The sequence below is a fragment of the Sarcophilus harrisii genome, chromosome 3 (assembly GCF_902635505.1).
Source record: "Sarcophilus harrisii chromosome 3, mSarHar1.11, whole genome shotgun sequence".
In the NCBI taxonomy this organism is placed as follows: Eukaryota; Metazoa; Chordata; class Mammalia; order Dasyuromorphia; family Dasyuridae; genus Sarcophilus; species Sarcophilus harrisii.
The window spans coordinates 376,911,742-376,931,073 of NC_045428.1; the positions used below are offsets into that span (position 1 = coordinate 376,911,742).

The 19,332-nt window shown below is 35.8% G+C and overlaps 1 protein-coding gene across 1 annotated transcript; it reads left to right on the forward strand.

Moving 5' to 3' along the window:
- The first annotated feature begins 249 nt into the window (after positions 1-249).
- On the forward strand, positions 250-18,025 carry CAVIN2 (caveolae associated protein 2). Its single transcript, XM_003764054.4, has 2 exons — positions 250-1,109; positions 14,393-18,025. The coding sequence occupies exons 1-2, from the start codon at positions 612-614 to the stop codon at positions 15,173-15,175; spliced, it is 1,281 nt and encodes a 426-aa protein (XP_003764102.1). The 5' UTR covers positions 250-611; the 3' UTR covers positions 15,176-18,025.
- The last annotated feature ends 1,307 nt before the right edge of the window (positions 18,026-19,332 follow it).

Consider the following 19,332-nt stretch of genomic DNA (forward strand, 5'->3'; position numbering starts at 1 on the left):
ATCTCAGTAGGAAACATCCCTCCAGAATCTCATTAGACCATTCTAGGGCTAATGCAAACAATACTTTCCGTTACAATAATTTGTATCCAGGAAAAAAACACCGGCTCTGTGTTGCATCCGTAGCATAGCAGCCAGTGAAAAGTTTACTGTTTCAGCCAATTGCAGCCCATGGAACAGGGCCAAGTCAAAATGTTTTCTCCGCCTTTAGATGAAGTCACAATTGAAATATGGCATTCTGCTTATTAAAGGGAAGAGGGGGGGGAAGGAAATCAAAGCTAATCCTGCAGGCAAAGTTACTTGTGCAGAAGAGGAAGGGGATAGAAAGTGTTTGTGTGTATCTAAAAAACTGAGTAGATTTTGGAGTGTTCTAGCTTTCACCTCCCACTGGGTGGAGTAGGGGCTTTAAGAGCAGCTGGAATGTAGTTTCCATGATCAGAGTTTAGCCAATTGTTGCCTGCTTGTACCTCTGCCAGTCCAGAAAGGGTAGTGCTCTGAGCAGCAGCTCAGATCAACCAGAAGGCATTTACTTTGTGCCTACCTTTCAGGGTAGTGCTGACCAGCAGACCAAGGAGCTCCTGTTTGCAGGAAAGAAAGATTTCACTGTTCCTAACATGGGAGAGGATGCTGTGCAAGCTGAAAAGTTCCAGGCTAGAGATAACCCTGGCCCAGATGTGCTGCTACACCAGGAAAAGGCATCAAACGCCAGTCCAGTGCCATCGTCCACCCCAAGTCCCAGCCTGAATTGTATGACCACAGATGACTCGATCCGGGAGAGTTCCCAGGTGAATGCTGTCACAGTGCTTACCCTCCTGGACAAGCTGGTGAATATGCTAGACACGGTGCAGGAAAACCAGCACAAAATGGAGCAACGGCAGATCAACCTGGAGGGCTCTGTCAAGGGCATCCAGAATGACCTCACCAAGCTATCCAAGTACCAGACATCCACAAGCAATACAGTCAGCAAACTCTTGGAGAAATCCCGCAAAGTCAGTGCTCACACCAGAGAGGTTAAGGAGCGCATGGAGCGCCAGTGTGCCCAGGTGAAAAGACTGGAGAGCAACCATGCCCAACTCCTGAAGAGAAACCACTTTAAAGTGCTCATCTTTCAGGTTAGTGCCTCTTGTGTTCATTCACACCTATGCACAAACGTGTGTTCACACATGCACACATGCACACATGAGCGCTGTACTTGGATAAATTATTTAGAAGCTTTTCTATAGTACAACAGGTTTTCAGGTCTGGAAGTAATCTTAGGACTAATTAAATTCAACTCCTTCCCACCATTTTCTAGGTGGAAATTGAGTTTACAGGTAGAGAAATAAAGGTAGTATCTGACAGAAATAGCTAAAATCTGAGCCTACCTCTTTTAACTCCAAACTCCATGTTTCTTCCATTGCAATAACTATTTCCTCTGTAATACATTATTCTGATATGCATTCAGGTATAGATTATGTTTTTTTTACATCAGTCCTACCTATCAGAATTCTCCATCTCTGTCTCTGTCTGTCTCTGTATCTCTCTCTCTCTCTCTCTCTCTCTCTCTCTCTCTCTTTCACACACACACACACACACACACACACACACACACACACACTGTCCTTTGTTGCCCTTCAGTAACCTAATGTACAATCTGTCCACAGAAACTTGATTTTCCCAGGTCTGTACTTGTGCGCTTTACTGCCTAGCTCTGGGCCAATCCAGTCTGGCAAATACAAAGTTGGAGTCTGAAAGTAAAAACCAGAAAGTATTTGCCACATTTTGTGAGTGTATAAGTTAATCAAGAGAAATTCAGTTGTTTATTAGTATTTCCGGTTGCTGCTATGAAAAGTAAATGACACAGAAAGAGACCCTTGGATTCTTAGAGATATTCAGGGAATTTTTATCAAGAAGACAAATTCCTACAATTGTTCCAACTTCTCACTGAAAACATGACACTGATTTGAGGTTTGAGATAGAAGCCCAGATTATCAAGAACTGTGTTCCCATTAAAGTATCTGGTTTTGTTTTTTGTTTTTTTCAAAACTAACACACGAACTCAATTCCCTCTCCCTCCCCCAAACTCTTCATTTTCCTTTGAGTTTTGTTAATAGCCTGGACAATTGTACTGTTTCCTTTTTTAGTAAATGACCTTTTGACAATGAAGAGCACAACTCTTTGCAGACACTGGATGTCCAATTCATTTGGTCATATCTACCAAACAACAATTTAAAATAAAAGTCAAGTACACTCACACAACAGTCAATCTATTGACATATAGGCCCTTCAAAGCAAAGCCTTTGAGGGAAAAGTGTATGGGGGGAGGGGGGTCACAATACAAAACTCTGCACCTCCATAAATGACTCCATTATTGGAGGAAATGACTATTTGGGAAGGGAGAGTTTGGGCATATGATATTATCTGGAAGTGGGCATTTATGATCCAAGGGCTGCCCTGCCCAGTGCTGGAAGTTCTTCAGCCTCACTAAACACAGACAGCACACAGCCAACTAGAGTCAATGCCACCCGAGCCTCAGGGCTGTCTAGTTTTGACTGTGTTAATAAGGAGGGATTTCAAAACTGTCCTGGAGGGAGGCTATCACAGTCTGATTGTGAAATGCACACAGGGAGAGCCTTCATCACTGTAGAAAGACATTGAAAATTGGATTTAAACCAAGGGAGCCTTCCTCCTCTAAATGAGCGAGTTCTGCCAGTGAGGAACCCAATTCTTCTTCCCTTCATAAAAGGAAAGACTCCATCTCGGTGCTCATTGTCCTCCCCAAATTGCAGTTTAGGGTTGTAAAGCCCTGGGCAATAGAAATCTTCCTGTGCCTTAGCGGCTTTTTATCAGTCCAGAAACTTTTCAGCTTTTAATGCAAATGAAATAACTCTTCCTGTATCTGATGAATTAAAATAGATACAGTTAACTAGGCCTTTCTTAAGCCATGTGAAATCCTTTCTTTATTACCCCCCAAAGATATTAGAAATCTCAGCTCTTGTGGCATTTCTGAAATTAAATCTGGATCTCTAAACAAAGCCAAACATGCACAGACCCATTTATGTTTGAGTCATCCAAGGAAATTCCCTTTCCGTAGCATGAAGCTGAGATTACCATCCATCTATCCCATCTCTCAATTGGGAAAACACAATGCATTTACTTAGCAGAGAAAAGTCACATTTCCCTGGACTACATATACCATTCCCAGTCCATGAACACTTCTGAGGAAGCAAGATCATTTAATAGCACAGGAGAATCACAAAGATACCATGAAAAGGAAATTGCTGAGCTGCCTAAAACAGGTTTGGGGTGTTGCTCTGGTCCTGGCACAGTTTCCTGGCACTTGTCATATTAGAGTGACAGGTGTGAAATAGCAGTCTGAAGTGCTTAGAATATTTCACATTGTGAGTAGGAACTTCATTGGGGCCCATAGCCCAAGGCTAAATTTAAAGGGACCCAGTATAGGCTGGCCATTTCAAACCTGGATACTTGGTTACTTTGAAAAGAAAGGCCTCCCATTCTCTCCAAATCCCATGCCAAAGTCCAAGGCAAAGATACTTTGAAGGTGACAGAGTGATGGGATGTAGCCCCTTTACACAATCTTGACTTTCAACTAAACAAACCATTTCAGAGTCTGTGAACAAGAAAGACTCCCCCCAAAGACCCTCTGATAATCACAAATCAAACAATCTCTTTAGAAGAAAGGGACCCTTCCTTTCAGAGGCTTCAGAATTAGAGTTCTCCTTGAATAACATGCTTGTTTAAGAGCTAAGATTTTAAAAGAGCAAGTGACTTAGATCACATCAAGTTAATTGCTGAGATGAGATGAAAATCTTAAGTCCTATGACACACAAGCCCAGGTTACCTCTCAATATGTTCCCTCTTCAAACCAGGGATTCTGGGATAGGAACTGTGGCACAGAAGATTCAGTGGGTCTGAGTTTTTTACTCAGAAATCCCAGCTGCCCTTCACATTGTCAATAGTAAGGTCCTTAAGGGAAGGAGTGAACACACCCTGCCCAGGATCTCCAGACATTCATTTTAATGGGGTGTTTCTTATTTAGTTTGCACTTTTTTGTCTCCTCTTAAGACCATGCCATGCATTGTACTAATGTTATCTTCCTGGAATTAGCATCTGTCAAGATGATCTACATGTACTCATTTATTGCAAAATTCTGGAACCACCCCAGCTGATGAAGTATTCAAAATATGATATAGGGCAGTTGAATCTCTACTTGGTTCTGCCATAGAAACAACACACTCACATTGATTAATTCTAGCACTATGCCAGGTGCTAGAAATATAATGTTAAAAGTGAAAGTCTATACCTTTAGCAAGCATATATTCTACTGAGGAACAGCACCAATAAAGATAAAGACAAGATAATTAAAGATGAGAAAGAACAGGTTCTGGAGATAGGGAGAAGGGGACACTCAGGAAAGACTTTCGTGCAGCATGATTAGAGAAGATAATGAGTTCTAGTTTGAATATGTTGAGGTTCAGATGTCCAGAGGCTATCCAAATGAAGACATCTAATAGATAATCAATTAGCAGGTAATCAGTGATGCAGAACTGAAGCTTAGGAGAGAGATTATCACTTGATTTATGTATTAAGGAGTATTTTAAAGATTCACTTGATTTATGCATCAAGGCATATGTATAAAGAAGATAATCAAATCCAAAAAAACTAATGAAATCACTAAGAGGAAGAGTATGGAGAGAACAGAGAAGAAGGCTCTAGACAGAACATGGGGGTAAAGGGATATATTATAGCTACAAAAATGAAACCCCAAATGTATTTATTTTGTATTATTTTTCTTATTATTTGCTAAGGCAATTGGGTTAAGTGACTGGCCCAGGTCACACAGTTAGGAAGTGTTAAGTCAAATCTGAGGCAAGGTTTGAACTCAGGTCCTCCTGACTTCAGGGATGATGCTCTATCGACTGCACTACCTAGTTACCCCAAATGTATTTATTTTAAAAGGCTTAATCCGTCAAGTAAAATCTTGCATTTTCATTTGGTTTGTAATTTTTGTCATTTATAAAGCACTCAAATTTGATGGTATTATTTTTCCTAGTTCTACCTTCTCCCTCCCCAATTCCAAACTCCCAAATTTTCTGGTTTAAGAAAAGAACTAAATGTGCAAATGAAAGAAAAGAGTCAAAAAAGAAAAACCTATGTCTTTCAAATAAGTTCCAAATCACTAATATAACCATTAAATTGATCATTTGTGAAGTCCTACTGTAACTCTATAGACTCAGAAACTTCACTAAAAGCAAATTCCAAAATACACTCGTAAAAGGTTTTTTGTTTTTTTTTTTTAAATCATAGCTGTGTGTTTCTTAAATACCATATTTCATTCTTAAACAATGAAATCGCATTTTAAAATAGGTTAAATTAGGATAGTGTTCCTCTTTCTTGGGAATAGCCCACTATTTATCTGATTGACACATACATAGATGCATACACACTTATACATATATATGTATACACCATATATACATTCAACTTAAATAAAATACAAGTGAAGAGACAGTGTGGTGCAGTAGAAAGAACATTATATTTAGAATCAAAGGACCTGGTTTTGAATCTCGGCTCTGCCATTTATTATCTGCATGACTTAAACAAGTCACTTTACCTCTCAAGTCCTCTCTTTTTTCACTTGTAAAATAAAGTAGTTTCACTAGTATGAATTTAAATTATTACCATCTCTAAATTGATGACTAAGATTCAAATATGAAAGAGATAGCACTGTTATTTTTTCTATCTAGTTTGATAACTAGCAAATGCACACAAGATATATTTCTAGACAAGTTTATTCAAAATCTATAAAATGAAATTACTTCATTTTTAATTAGAAAAACTAAAGAAAAGCCTATAATAAACTGAATCACTAAAAGTTGTCAATTTAAGTTTATGGAAATAATTCTTTTTCTTTTTTTTTTTTTATTTTAATAGCCTTTTATTTACAAGTTATATGTATGGGTAACTTTACAGCATTGACAATTGCCAAACCTCTTGTTCCAATTTTTCCTCTCCTTCCCCCCACCCCCTCCCCCAGATGGCAGGATGATCAGTAGATGTTAAATATATGAAAATATAAATTAGATACACAATAAGTGTACATGACCAAACCATTATTTTGCTGTACAAAAAGAATCGGACTCTGAAATGTTGTACAATTAGCCTGTGAAGGAAATCAAAAATGCAGGTAGGCAAAAATATAGGAACTGGGAATTCAATGTAATGGTTCTTAGTCATCTCCCAGAGTTCTTTCGCTGGGCATAGCTGGTTCAGTTCATTACTGCTCCATTGGAACTGATTTGGTTCATCTCATTGCTGAGGATGGCCAGGTCTATCAGAATTGGTCATCATAAATAATTCTTTTTCTAAAAGAAAAGTACATTTTAAATGTTTTCAAGTACAGGAAAAAAAACTAGATAATTAACAGAAAATTCACATTTATATGTTCATGAAATTATGTCATTAAGAAAAAGAAGAGAATAATTTCTAGTTATTTGCAGTAGGAACATTGTGAAAAAAATTGAGAAACAAACAAATATCCTTTATCTTAAGTATACTGAAATATTTATTATTTTGTATTAGTATACAAGATCAAATTTTAGGCAAATCACCATAAACTTTGAAATTTTTGCCTATAGACCTTTCAAAAGTTGATTTTTAAAAAATTATGCCCTCTTCATCCAAGTGACATCCTCTAAAATTCCTACATTTATACAAGTAGTTGAAGGAGAAAAATTCAGTCATGTAAATACCTCTCTATGTCCCGCCCCTAGAAGATTGCATTTCATTGATCAACATCTGTGTAATAGGATTTAAGCCTGAGAATACTGGATACTCTTTTAATTTCTAAGCTTTACAAAACACTAGTTCTTGCTGTTATTATTTACATTTATTGAATGCCAACTCTTGCCCGCAGCTCTTTATGTGAGTAACTGATTATGGTTGATGCACCCCAGAAAGTGTTATTACATTCTCTCATATATAAGAAACTTGGATGCAATCTTTTAAAATTAATCTCAGTTCTTTGTTTTGTAGGCTATATAAGTTTAGACTATGCAAATGAAAAATGTTCTTTAATGTATCTCAAATTCTTTGATATTGGCTATTAATTCAGTTATTTTTCCAATCACGTTTAACTCTTTGTGATCTCATTTGGGGTTTTATTGGCAAAGACTCAGGAATGGTTTATAATTTCCTTCTCCAGCTCATTTTACAGATGAAGAAACTGAGACAGACAGGATGAAATGACTTGCTTAGAGTCTAGTAAGTGTCTGAGGCCAAACCTGAACTCAGGAAGATGATTCTTCCTGATTTCAGGCCTGGCACTCTATCTACTGTACCACCTAGTTGCCCTAATGTTAGTTATTGCATGAAAGATAAAATCAATTATTAGTTTACCCTAGGAGTTAATCTATTATATTTACTTAGTTGAAGTAAATATAATATTTATTATATCATAGAATCAGGATGTTGATGTGGAAAGTGACCCCAGAAATCTTCTAGGTCCACCCTATTATTCCTCCTGGCTCTGGATGGATATCATTAATTAGGTGAGGAAGTAGGGCCAGGAAAAGTGCTATGACTTGAAGAAAGTAAACTTATTAGTAATAAAAAGCATATTTGAATTGTCAAATAAAAACAAAGCAGAGTGCAGTGTTTCATTGTGATGGACTGAGGCAGCTATGTAGTGGGCCTGTGGATAAGATAGTTCAAATATGTTCTGAGATATTTACTAGTTTTGTGACCCTGGACAATTGTTTGCCTCATTTTCCTTAACTGTAAAATGCTAGTTATTACTACACTTTTCTATTTGGAATAGGTGAAACAATATAAAGAGGACTATATTTGTGTCAGAAATACTGCCTGAGTTCGAATAAAGCCCCAGACACATGCTAGATCAGTAATCATGAGCTGGTAATATATTTAATCTCTCTTTCCTCAGTTTCCTGATCTGTAAAATGGAGATAATAATAATATTGCCAAGAATTAAATGAAATAATATATATAAAAGATTTTTCCAGCCTTATTGTGCTATTATTAACTATTGTTTTTATTATTATTAAAATGATTCAATATGATTTGGATTTTACATAATCAACATGAATTATTTTTAATGTAGCAAAGTATTTAACAAATGACCTTAAAAAGTGAATGGCAAAACCAACATATCATGAAATTTCAATTCTCTAAAAGATGAAAGACAACTCAACAATAAACAATGAATGCTGTAGTAGAATGTTACTAATTTTAAATTTAGCTCTCTAAGGATGAGTAAGATCCTGACCAATAGCTTTTTCCTCTCTGCAATCCATACCTAGATTCAATTTAATTCATTTATTTATTTCAAGGCAATTGAGGTTAAGTGACTTGCCCAGGGAGTCACACAGGTAATAAGTGTCTGGTGCAGATTTCAACTCAGGTTCTCCTAACTTCAGGGTCAGGACTCTCTGCATTGTACCAGCTAGCTTCCCCTGATTCAATTTAATTTAATGAATATTTTACTTTGTGCATCTACTTTGTGCAAGGTTTTGTGATAACTAGTATTGGATACAAAGAAAAAAATAAAAACAAGCTAGAAAAAATCTATAAACATTTTAAAAGAAACCAAGCAAATAGCAGATAATAGATTCTTTGAGGATGAAATTGTGGGTCTTTTTTCATATTTACATGTCTGATATTTTGCACAAAGTAGATGCAAGGTTTTGCGACAGCTGCTATGGATCCAAAGAAAAAAATAAAAACAAGCTAAGAAAAAAAATCTATAAACATTTTAAAAGAAATCAAGCAAATAGCAGATAATAGATTCTTTCAGGATGAGATTATGGGTCTTTTTTCATATTTACATGTCTGATATTTTGCACATTTTAGGAGTTAGAATGAAGACATAACTTTTATTATTGGAGAACTCTAAATTGTAGTTCCTTCTACCAAAACAGATCACCAACTTTTCTACAGCCTATATAGTCCTAGAAAGCTGATTGCAGTATTGAGATATAAAGAGATTTGCTTATAGTCACTCAATCTAAATGTATGAAAAACAGGCATAGAATGCAAATCTTTCTTATTCTAAAGCCAGACTTTTTTCGACTACATCCGCTTTAAAAAAAAAAAAAAAACAGGGGTTAAATGATACAAGTTCATTAAATTGAATTCAATATAACAAATGAGCATCATTTTGTTACCATTTTTTGGAACAATATTTGCAGATCATTAAATACCAGTAGCAGGCTAAGCATAAAACTATGGTTCTCAAATCCCCCATGGGCAATATGACATCCATAGAAGGAATGTAGCAAATGGGAGAAAAATCTTAAATCATTCCCCAGGGACCACATGGCCCATTGCAGAAAGTAGGGCTCCTGGCTCCCAACAAACTATCTACATTTTTAGAATATCAAACTATAGATTCAGTTTTCCAATGTTAATCATAGAATGACTGTGATTACATAGATATGTATGCATATCTTTAATGATGGTTTAATCCCAATGGAATTGGGATTCAATCCAAGGAGAAGACCCAGAGTTTGAGCCAGTTCTAGATAGGTGAACACTCATTCACATGCATGGTTAAGATATTAGTTCAAGTAAATCAATGAAAAGAGCAAACAAGCTGAAGTGGAAGTTAAAATGCTACTTCTCAAGAGCACTTTCCATTCTTTCTAGCTTTCATACTTCAAGTACACCTTTCATATATGCTTGAAATGTAGTTTAATTCTCCCTTTGTTTGGAAAAAAAAAGAAAATAAGTCATAAAACAAGGATCCTCATGAAGGATGGAGGTCAGTAGCCACAGCAGCAGCAGCCTCAGCAGCAATTGAAAAACCAAAATCTCTTTGAAATTGACTGGCTGCTTCATGTACCTCTGAGATCCCTCTAAGCTGCTGCCTAGTGCTCTCTTAAGACAGTCACATACTCTGCTTATATTTGAGGAAATTTCCATAGTTAAAAAGTCTAGCGAGAGTTGATGAAGCAGAGTGGTTTAATTTATAGAGTGCTAAAATCCTAGGTTCAAATGGTTCAAATTCCACTTGCTAGCAATGGCAGTGGCATGACACTTAAATTTGCTGAGCCTCACTTTCCTGATCTGTACAATGAGGCTAATGATACCTATAGTACCTGTTTCACCAAGGTGATATGAGAGTCAAATGACATAGTGTAAAATCCTTGGCAAGGTTAAAAGCACTACTGAAATATCAGTAAAAAATGAATAATAATAGCTGACCTTACTATAGACATTTAAAATTTACAAAGCAGTATATATATATATATATATATATATATATATAAAATCTCATTGGATCTTTACAACCTCCCTTTAAGATGGTTATACAGGTATCATATCATCATTTCACAGATTAAGATGACTTATTCATGGTCACACAGCTAGGAAGTATCAGAGCCAAGATGTTCAATTATCTTCTGAATTAATCTAATTTTTTATAAACTAATGTGTGTGTATATATATATATATAATTTGTCTGTGACTGTGTGTATATGTATTTGCTTGTATACATATGTGTGTATGTATGTACGTATATATTTATAAATGTATATTTATATTATGTTTGCTAAAACCTGGGGAAATTGTGAAGCAACACAGAGAAGTAATTACACTGGAATGGCATTAATAGGTAATTAATGATGGAGAGCTCCAAAGAAGGGAGATTCTTGGGAAAATGCTCTAAAGACTGATATCCTGGGTAGCTAAACAGGAAGCCCTTTTTTTCCATTAGGCAGAAGAAAAAACAAAACAAAACAAAAGGACCAATCTAGAAGCAGCTAGGTGATGCTGTAAATAGGGAATGGTGAGCCTATAGTTAGAAAGACCTAAAACTCAGTCCATTCCTAGCTCTGTGATCCTAGACAAGTCACTTAACTTCTTTTTGCCTCAATTTCCTCAATTGTAAAATGAGGATGATAATGACACCTCCCTCCCAGGATTGTGTGAAATATTTATAAAGCTCTTATATCACAATATCTGATAAATAGTAAAACCATTTAATAAATGTTTTTTTCTATTTTACCTGCTGTTTGAATCCCAAAATATTATCTTCCACCCACCTGAGCAATCATTGCAAACTTAAAAACTATGCCTACTAGTTATTAAAACCTAGAGAAGAGCAATATGTATAATGGAGAGGAAAGAAAGCAAAAAGGCTATCCAAGATGACTCAGATCATTTGGAAAAGATATAAATATTTTCTCTGCTTTTAAATGAAATATTTTGAATTCTCTCTCTCTCTCTCTCTCTCTCTCTCTCTCTCTTTTTCCTTCCCTCCCTCCCTCCCTCTCTTCCTCTCTCTCCTCTCTCTCTGAGTAAAACAAATTTATCATCACAATAACTTCAAAAAGTGACCAAATCAACACTGATCTATATGAACAGAACACACATGGAGGCCACAGTCATAACAAAATACTTGCAGTGGCCAATGTTTGCCAAGTATACATATCTTCCTTTCAGTTGCTCAGAAACACATCCAATTCTCTCTGGATTATCTCTGTTCTCCTTCAATTTATTTTTATAGTTAGCATCAAAGAGCTGTGGCATAACTTGCCCTTTTCCCTTCCATAAAAGTTGAATTATTTTCCTCCTGCCTCTATCCCACAGTTAGTTGTATTACATGAATAATTCCAAAAGTGCCAAACCAATCAGTTTCCTTAAAGCTGAAGAAAGACAATGAAAAGGACAGAAAAATTGAAAGTTGAAAAATCTACCATAAACTCTTCTTGCATTTTATATCTAGTCTTGCAAAATGTACATTGAGAAGAGCAGAAAGCAAGACCAAGTGTTTTCCTTCTTTATAAAAGAAAAATTTGGATAGCAATCATTTTGTTGGAAGTGAAAGGAAAGAAAGTATTGACTTAATAAACTCAAGGATGCAGATACAGCTAAACTGGTTAGGGAAGATATTTATAACCCACTGCTTAGATTTCTGCTTACATCACAAAGAAATACTTACCCACAGCATCTTCCTTTATTGACATCCAGGCCCCTAACCATCATTTCCAGCTCTCTTACTAATTTATTCTTAGCCCTAAAAAAGCCAGAGCTTGCTGATTATTTACATTAATATCCTTCCAATGGGATCTCCAGTTGATGCCATAGTGTCTTCTGCCTTTGCTAGGTCACTTCTCAAAAACCACAATCCCCAGGAACTTTTATGACTCTGAAATCTTCTATCTTCCAAGACTTCCAGATCATCAGATCAGTTGGTCAAACTAACATAATAGCTTTTCTCTTCTGGTCTCTGTATCAGATATTTCAGAAGGCTAATCCATCCTCACCCCAAATAGCTAGCATTTTTACTTAGTGCTTTAAAGTTTGAAAAACATTTTACATATGTTCTTTCATTTGATCTTCCCAATAACCCTGTGATATAGTTGCTATTATTATCCCCATTTTACAAATAAGGAAATAAGGCCAAGAGACATTGCTCAAGGTCACATAGCTAGTAAAATATTTGAGGGAGGATTTGAACTCAGGTCTTTCTGACTGAGCTCCACACTCTATCCACTATACCAACTAACTGCTTTACATAAATGAAGTGTGGAATCCCATTCTCCTAATCCTAATCCTAAAAGAATCATAGATCTGATATCTCACCTTGCTATTCAAAAGTGAGATGTAATAGAAAAATCACAAGAGAATTGTCCTGTGCCTGCCTAGATATTTTAAAAGTTGTATCATGCATTTGAAGGAAAAAATTAAGTTATTTTAAAGAGAAGATTAATAGATTAATAAATGGCAGGTTTTATTTGTGATCCTAATTTATGACAAAAAGTTAAACATATTTACTAGTGAACCAGCCACTTTGTTAACTAGATATATTTTAAATTACAATAAAGTCAATTGACTTATTTTGTTAAGTTCCTCTGGAGACATAAATTAAGTTAAAATGAATTGTTTCCATGTCCATGGACCTAGAATATCGAAAGAAAAAAATAGTTTTAATAGTTTTACACTTGAAAAACACTGATATGCAATTTCTCCAAGTCATATATCAGTCAGTCAATAAACAATAAACATTACCATATGCCAGACATTGTGCTGAATGCCAAATTATATCTAATTAGTGATACTAACATATACAATTAATGACTAATCTAATTAATATATCTAATGGCAGAACCAGGTAGAACTTTGGGAACTCGGTCCAGGACTCCTTCTAGAACACTACTTTTTCCCCACATAGTAAACATATGTTCTCTACTTAAACATAAATGATGAAGCTATCATGGTCATCTCTTATTTCCAAATATTTTAAGAATAATATAAAAGGTGGGTTCAGCTTCATTAACCCAGTAGTGTGCTACAATGAAAATAACACTGGTTTGGAAGCTAGGTTCAAATTTCATTTGTTCTACTTATATTTGAAAGAGGGAATGACTGATGAAACAAAGGTTCAATTTTCTAAACATATTGATTTATTAAACAATGTACACCGATTGCCCAACAAACCAGGACCAGTCCCATTCCCAGCTTAGACCTGAACCTCTAATACAGAAAGAGCTAAACTTTTATACATTAAAATAATTAAATAAGGCCAATTAATTAAAAGGAAGACAATACAACTGTAGCTGATCTGATTTCTAATCAGATGAAAGATTAAGGGCTTTCCAAGTTGGGATGAGAGCGAGAACAGGTACAATTCCCTGAAACCATAGATGTCCCACTCCCCAAAGTGTCTATAACATGGAAACAACTGATTGATAAATATGAGGGCAGTTTTCAGATAATACACATATCAGTTATTTGAGAGCTGTGATAATGAAAAAACTCCTTGCATCAGTCTTTGGATCAGACAGGTTTCTAGTTAGCCTAACTTAGGTTCTTGGTTAAGGATTTCTAAGCAGCAGAAAGAGATAGTCCAGTTTCCCACCTCCACAGGGCTAGGTTCAAGCAGTGCCTTAAGTTTTTTTCTCAGTTCTCACAATTCAATGAAATTTTATCAAAAGACAAAAATTGGACTAGACTGACAATTGAATACAAAGGGAACTGAGATAGCTCCAGAATTAAATAACAAGATGGAGTTACTAACCATTTGCTGTTCTAATCCTCTCGATTCTGTCACACTCACTATCTTTCTAACTTCTTTGGGCCTCAGTTTCCTCTTCTATAAAAAGAGGGTGATAGTTCAGATAATTGGTTCCTCCAGCTCTGAATCCATAATCTCATCCTATGAATATGGCAGCATTTCCACTCACCAGGCAGAGGACAATAGTTCAGTGAGTTTAGAATGACCTTTTGAGGTCTATGTATATTGATGCAACAGAAAAAAAGACATGGCTTTCATCACTTGTCAAAAGATAATAACATGGTTCAGTAGTGAACACCATTTGCAAAGTGTGTATGGCATTGACTATGAAATGTTTATTATCAACTTCATTTTTTCCAGGAAGAAAATGAGATTCCTACCAGTGTGTTTGCAAAAGAGCCTGTTCCCAGCATAACTGAAGGAAAGGAAGAGTCTGTGGATGAAAACAAGTCCCTGGAAGAGACCTTGCATACAGTGAATCTGTCATCAGATGATGAAATGCCTAATGAAGAGGATGCCCTGGAAGATAGTACTGAAGAAAAGGTAGAAGAAAGTAGGGCAGAGAAAATAAAAAGATCAAGCCTCAAGAAAGTGGATAGTCTCAAGAAAGCCTTTTCTCGCCAAAATATTGAGAAGAAGATGAACAAGTTAGGCACAAAGATTGTATCTGCGGAGAGGAGAGAGAAGATTAAGAAATCTTTCACCACCAACCACCAGAAAACATCGTCAGGGAAAAGCTCTCCTTTCAAAGTATCTCCCCTGACTTTTGGTCGAAAGAAAGATCATGAAGGAGAAGGTCCCACTGAAGAAGAGACCAAGCCAGTAGACACAACCAGTGAGCAGGCCCTGACTGAGAATGAAGCAAGTTCTTTCACTGAGGCCCCTTCGGAAACATCTTTCCCTACAGCTCATCTGGAAGAGAATATACCCAAAGATGTTCAGGAGAAGTCTGTCACAAGAGACAGCAACCCTGCAACTAAGAACATTGAGCTGTCCATTGTGGAAGATGAAGAGTTTGAAATGGCCCAGGAATACTCTCAAAAGAACCATGATGAACACTACAGACTCACCATTGGAGAGGCAGAACAGTCTGATGAAGAGCAAGCCCAACCTGCAGTTCTCCAAATAGACCAAACAGCATAACTTCTCACCTTTCTTTCATGCCTTCACCTCCCATAAGGTTTAGTTACCTGAATAACCAAAGGCTATGAACAAACTGCTACCTATTTCCAGTGTTATTGATTCACTTTATCTGTTATTTCCTTTGCTGTAATAATTTATTTCATAGGAGCATCATCCAGAATGACCAAGACTTACTACTATCTGATGCTCTGATTCTTTAACTCTCTTAGTAGTTGACTCCATTCATATAGAATCTTTCTGAGCACTAATTAAAAAAAAAAGAAAGAAAGACAGCAATGCAGGGGAGGGGGAGTCAATCAGTTTGGTTTAGAGAAACCACTAGATGCTTGGGATACTAGTCATGAAATCTATGATTTAATGTTTTCTCCCTTACAATAATTTCATACTTAAGTGAATAATGTAGCATGAATCTAATGTTAACAGAATTTGATTTCCCATACTTAATGCTAACTGTGAATTACTGATTGTTTCAGTGGGTATATGTGTAGATATATGTGCATTTTACTTAGATTTCATTGAAACCTAAAGCATTTGCAGAGGATAGAAGTTAGAATATGATATTCACTTTAAAAAAAGCATTGTAGTATATTATAAATGGAGAAGTCATCAAAAAGAAAGAGAGACAGAGAAAGAAATAAGTAGACAGGCCTAATGAGCCAAGGCAAAAGAGGAAAAAAGGGGGACAGAGGAAAAGTGATAGCAATAGATAAATAGATAAGGATAGATATCCTTATAAATAGATAAATAGATAGTAGGAAATAGATAGTAGGATAAATAGAAGTAGGAAAGAGAACAGAGAATGAGAGAAAGAGGAAGGAAAAAATACAAAGTGATGGGGGAAATGCTTCTAGTGTTAACCTTACTAATTCATTCCTTAAATAGCACCAATTTAATACTTTCTTATATCCTAGAATAGTATTTTAGTAAATAGCATCCTTGAAATATTGTGTCAGCAGCTATTTTGAAAATAATATAGTAGATACATAATTTGTACAGTATTAAAGCAGAAAAAGTAACAAGAATGTAATGTTTTCTTAATGAAGATAATAAGCTTTAAGTGTTTCTCTGAGGAAACTCAAGAGAATATGCTCTAGTTAAAGATGAAATGACTTGGGGAACAGCAAATACCAATCAATAGATGCAGAGTTTTGCCAAGAAAATATCTTCCTTTGCCTTCATTTTATAATTTCCATGTTGAAGTCACCTATGTCTTACTATTATAGAATTTAAGTTTTCATATAGTTCAAGATCAGGCACTGGAAGTGTATAGAATGAGATTGGGTTAAATTAGCTATCTCTTTTCTGTTCAGAATATTAATTGCATTCCAGAATATAATTCACTTAGAGATTAATTTACAAAAAAAAAGTATAACCAATGTTTATAGTCTTGAAGCACAATGATGTTTATATGCTTTTTTAAATGCAAACATATTATAGATTTCAGTCCTAACTTATACTGTGCCAAAGGGTTGCTTTCTCTAGAAGTGTTTTGCAATGAGAAATGCTGATGTGATGAGGAAAATATTACATCATAAATAGCTTAATGACAACTATTTAAGGAAAGAAAATTCCATGCCACCAGTAAGTTATATGAGGAATTCTCTTTCCCCTTTCTTCCCTCCCTCCTCCCCTTCTCCCAAATAGAGGCTCCTAGATTACATACTTCAACATTTCAACATTTTGAGAATGCATGACTCAGTCAGCAGGGGAACTCTGCCCATGGATGCAATTTTCAACACTCTCCCAATTTGGTTCAGAAAAAAAAGTCTTCCAGGAGTTGTCATGGATGAAAATCAACAGCAGCTGGTAGTCAACCATGTGGTGAAGGACTTCTTCATCTAAGCTGGCCTGGATTGCAGAAGAGAGGCATACCATCAATTGCCAGGACTATTGACATGCACTGGAAGTTCTGCCATATTGATGGGACCTGTCAGGACCTCCACTTTACTGACATTATTTTTAAGAACTGTCACCCTGTTCCTTAATGACAAATCACAGTAAGACTTCAGTGGCAAGGGATATTAATATTAATGTACAAAACCCAAATATCTGCTAGTACAAGTAAATCTGAACACACAAATCTTGGCCATTGTAAAGATAAATCTGAAGAGATAAAAGGCTCCCATTCTTTCAAATGTGCAAATATTAACTGTTTTCTGGGACATGTTGTAGTGGAAAGAACACGGGGTGTGAAAACAGAAGAATCAGATTCAAATTCCAGCTCTCCCACTTTTTATTGATTATTGATTCTGGACAGCTCACTTCAACCTCCCAGGGTCTCAGTTTCTCATCTGTTCAGTATTGTGCTAGGTGACCTCTGATATCCTAATTCTAAAATTATGATACTACAATATGATTTTTGAATATTTCATATATACAATCACAACAAAAGAGAAAAGTCAATTCCAGGAAGACAATAAAGGTGGAAAGAGGAAAATATGAAAAGAAAACAATGGCTAAAAAGTGCCATTAATTTCCTTGGAAAAAATGCCAATAAAATCAGTAATCAACTCTCATTTTGGAGAGAGTAAAGAAATTCTTTATATACATATGCATTAAGGACTAGTTGTGAATTTTTAAACCAATTTTTTTTGCATTTTTCCCTGACTCCTCAAAACAGAGGTGGCATCCAGGATTCTCAGAAGTCATTATAACCATTCAATATGACAAGAAAAAAGAATTAGGATCTTCTTCTGAGAGCATCTTAGAAAGGCAATCTTTAATGGACATTTTGCTAGCAAGAAGCATAGAGGTAGATTCCTATTTTGTATTAGCAACAATATAATTTCAAATACTGAAAAGTTGTACTAACAGCAGATTTATTAAAGGATAAATAAAAAAATTTTAAGTGTCCAACAATGTGAATTTTTTGACAGCAATTTTAGATATGGCAGAAACATATGATTTTTGGTCTCTATGATAAACAGACCAGTAATGTTGATTGTTTCAGTCTTGATTTCCCCTATTAACTTTCCTTCCTTTTCCCCTGATCTCATTTAGAAACCAAGTCTCATTCTTCAAGTTTAACTTTCCTGACATCACCTAGCCAGCTCTGGAGAGTGTCTGAATATAAGCAAGCAGCTTGATAATTCTGATAGCTCCATCTGCATTTTTATTGTAATTCACCAGACTTTATAATGCCTTAAAGAGTTCTACAAACATAAATGTATTGAGCTGTACATTCAATTTATTCACATAGATAAACCTTTGTCTTCTACAGTGCCATGCACTTGGTGGAAGACTTAATTTTACTGACAGTCCAAAACACACATGTTTAACCTTTATGGAGTTGCTGTCAGCTCCCAGCAGCCATGAAATTGGGGCACCAAAATCTAATGTCATGTTTACATTTCCCTTTCAGAAATGCCTATTCCATTTGTTCCTGTAAACTAGATGTCAATAAGTACAACGTGGAAAATTGTGCCATGGCATTTTTTCCCCAGCTTTTTCAAGAAATAGAATCCATTATCTCTTGAGCCTCCTAAGTATTAAAATCCAGTGCAATAAAACATAGAATTAGACCAAATAATTGGTTGAAAACACATGTGTTCTCTAGGGATTAGAGGTGGCAACTGGTTGGATTGAAAATTATTCATTCTATGTTACTTCTGAATTATTTACCTATTGGGTGAAGCTACAAAGTCCCTAAAATTCCCAACACATTCCAAACTGTGTACCTATAGATTTGGCACTGAACTGAGCTATATTTCACCAAAATTTCTAATGCAATCCAACCCAAAAAGCTTGTATTAAGCACTTGCTATGCGAATGACACTTTTCTAAGTTCTAGGGAAACAGGCAAACCAAAAAATTGTCCCTTTTTGCAAAAACCTTATAACCGGCTTTGAAGAAGAAGGCTTGGAGGATGCAACGTGAAATGGGTAAATATATACATGAGCATTTGAGGAAGGAGAAAGAACAAACAAATTAATAAAATTCAGGAAAGGTTTCTTGGAAGGGGTGGTCCAAGGGAAGAGATTTGAATGGAATTAAGGCTAAGAGGTAGAGATAAATAGGTAAACACATTCTACAGCAGTCTTGCAGAATATAGAATGGATAGAAGAGAATAATCTGAAACAAACATGGAAAGCTAGACTAGAGTAAAATTGTAAAAGGCCAATTAACCAGACCTAGAGCCCATACTATAGAATAAGTTT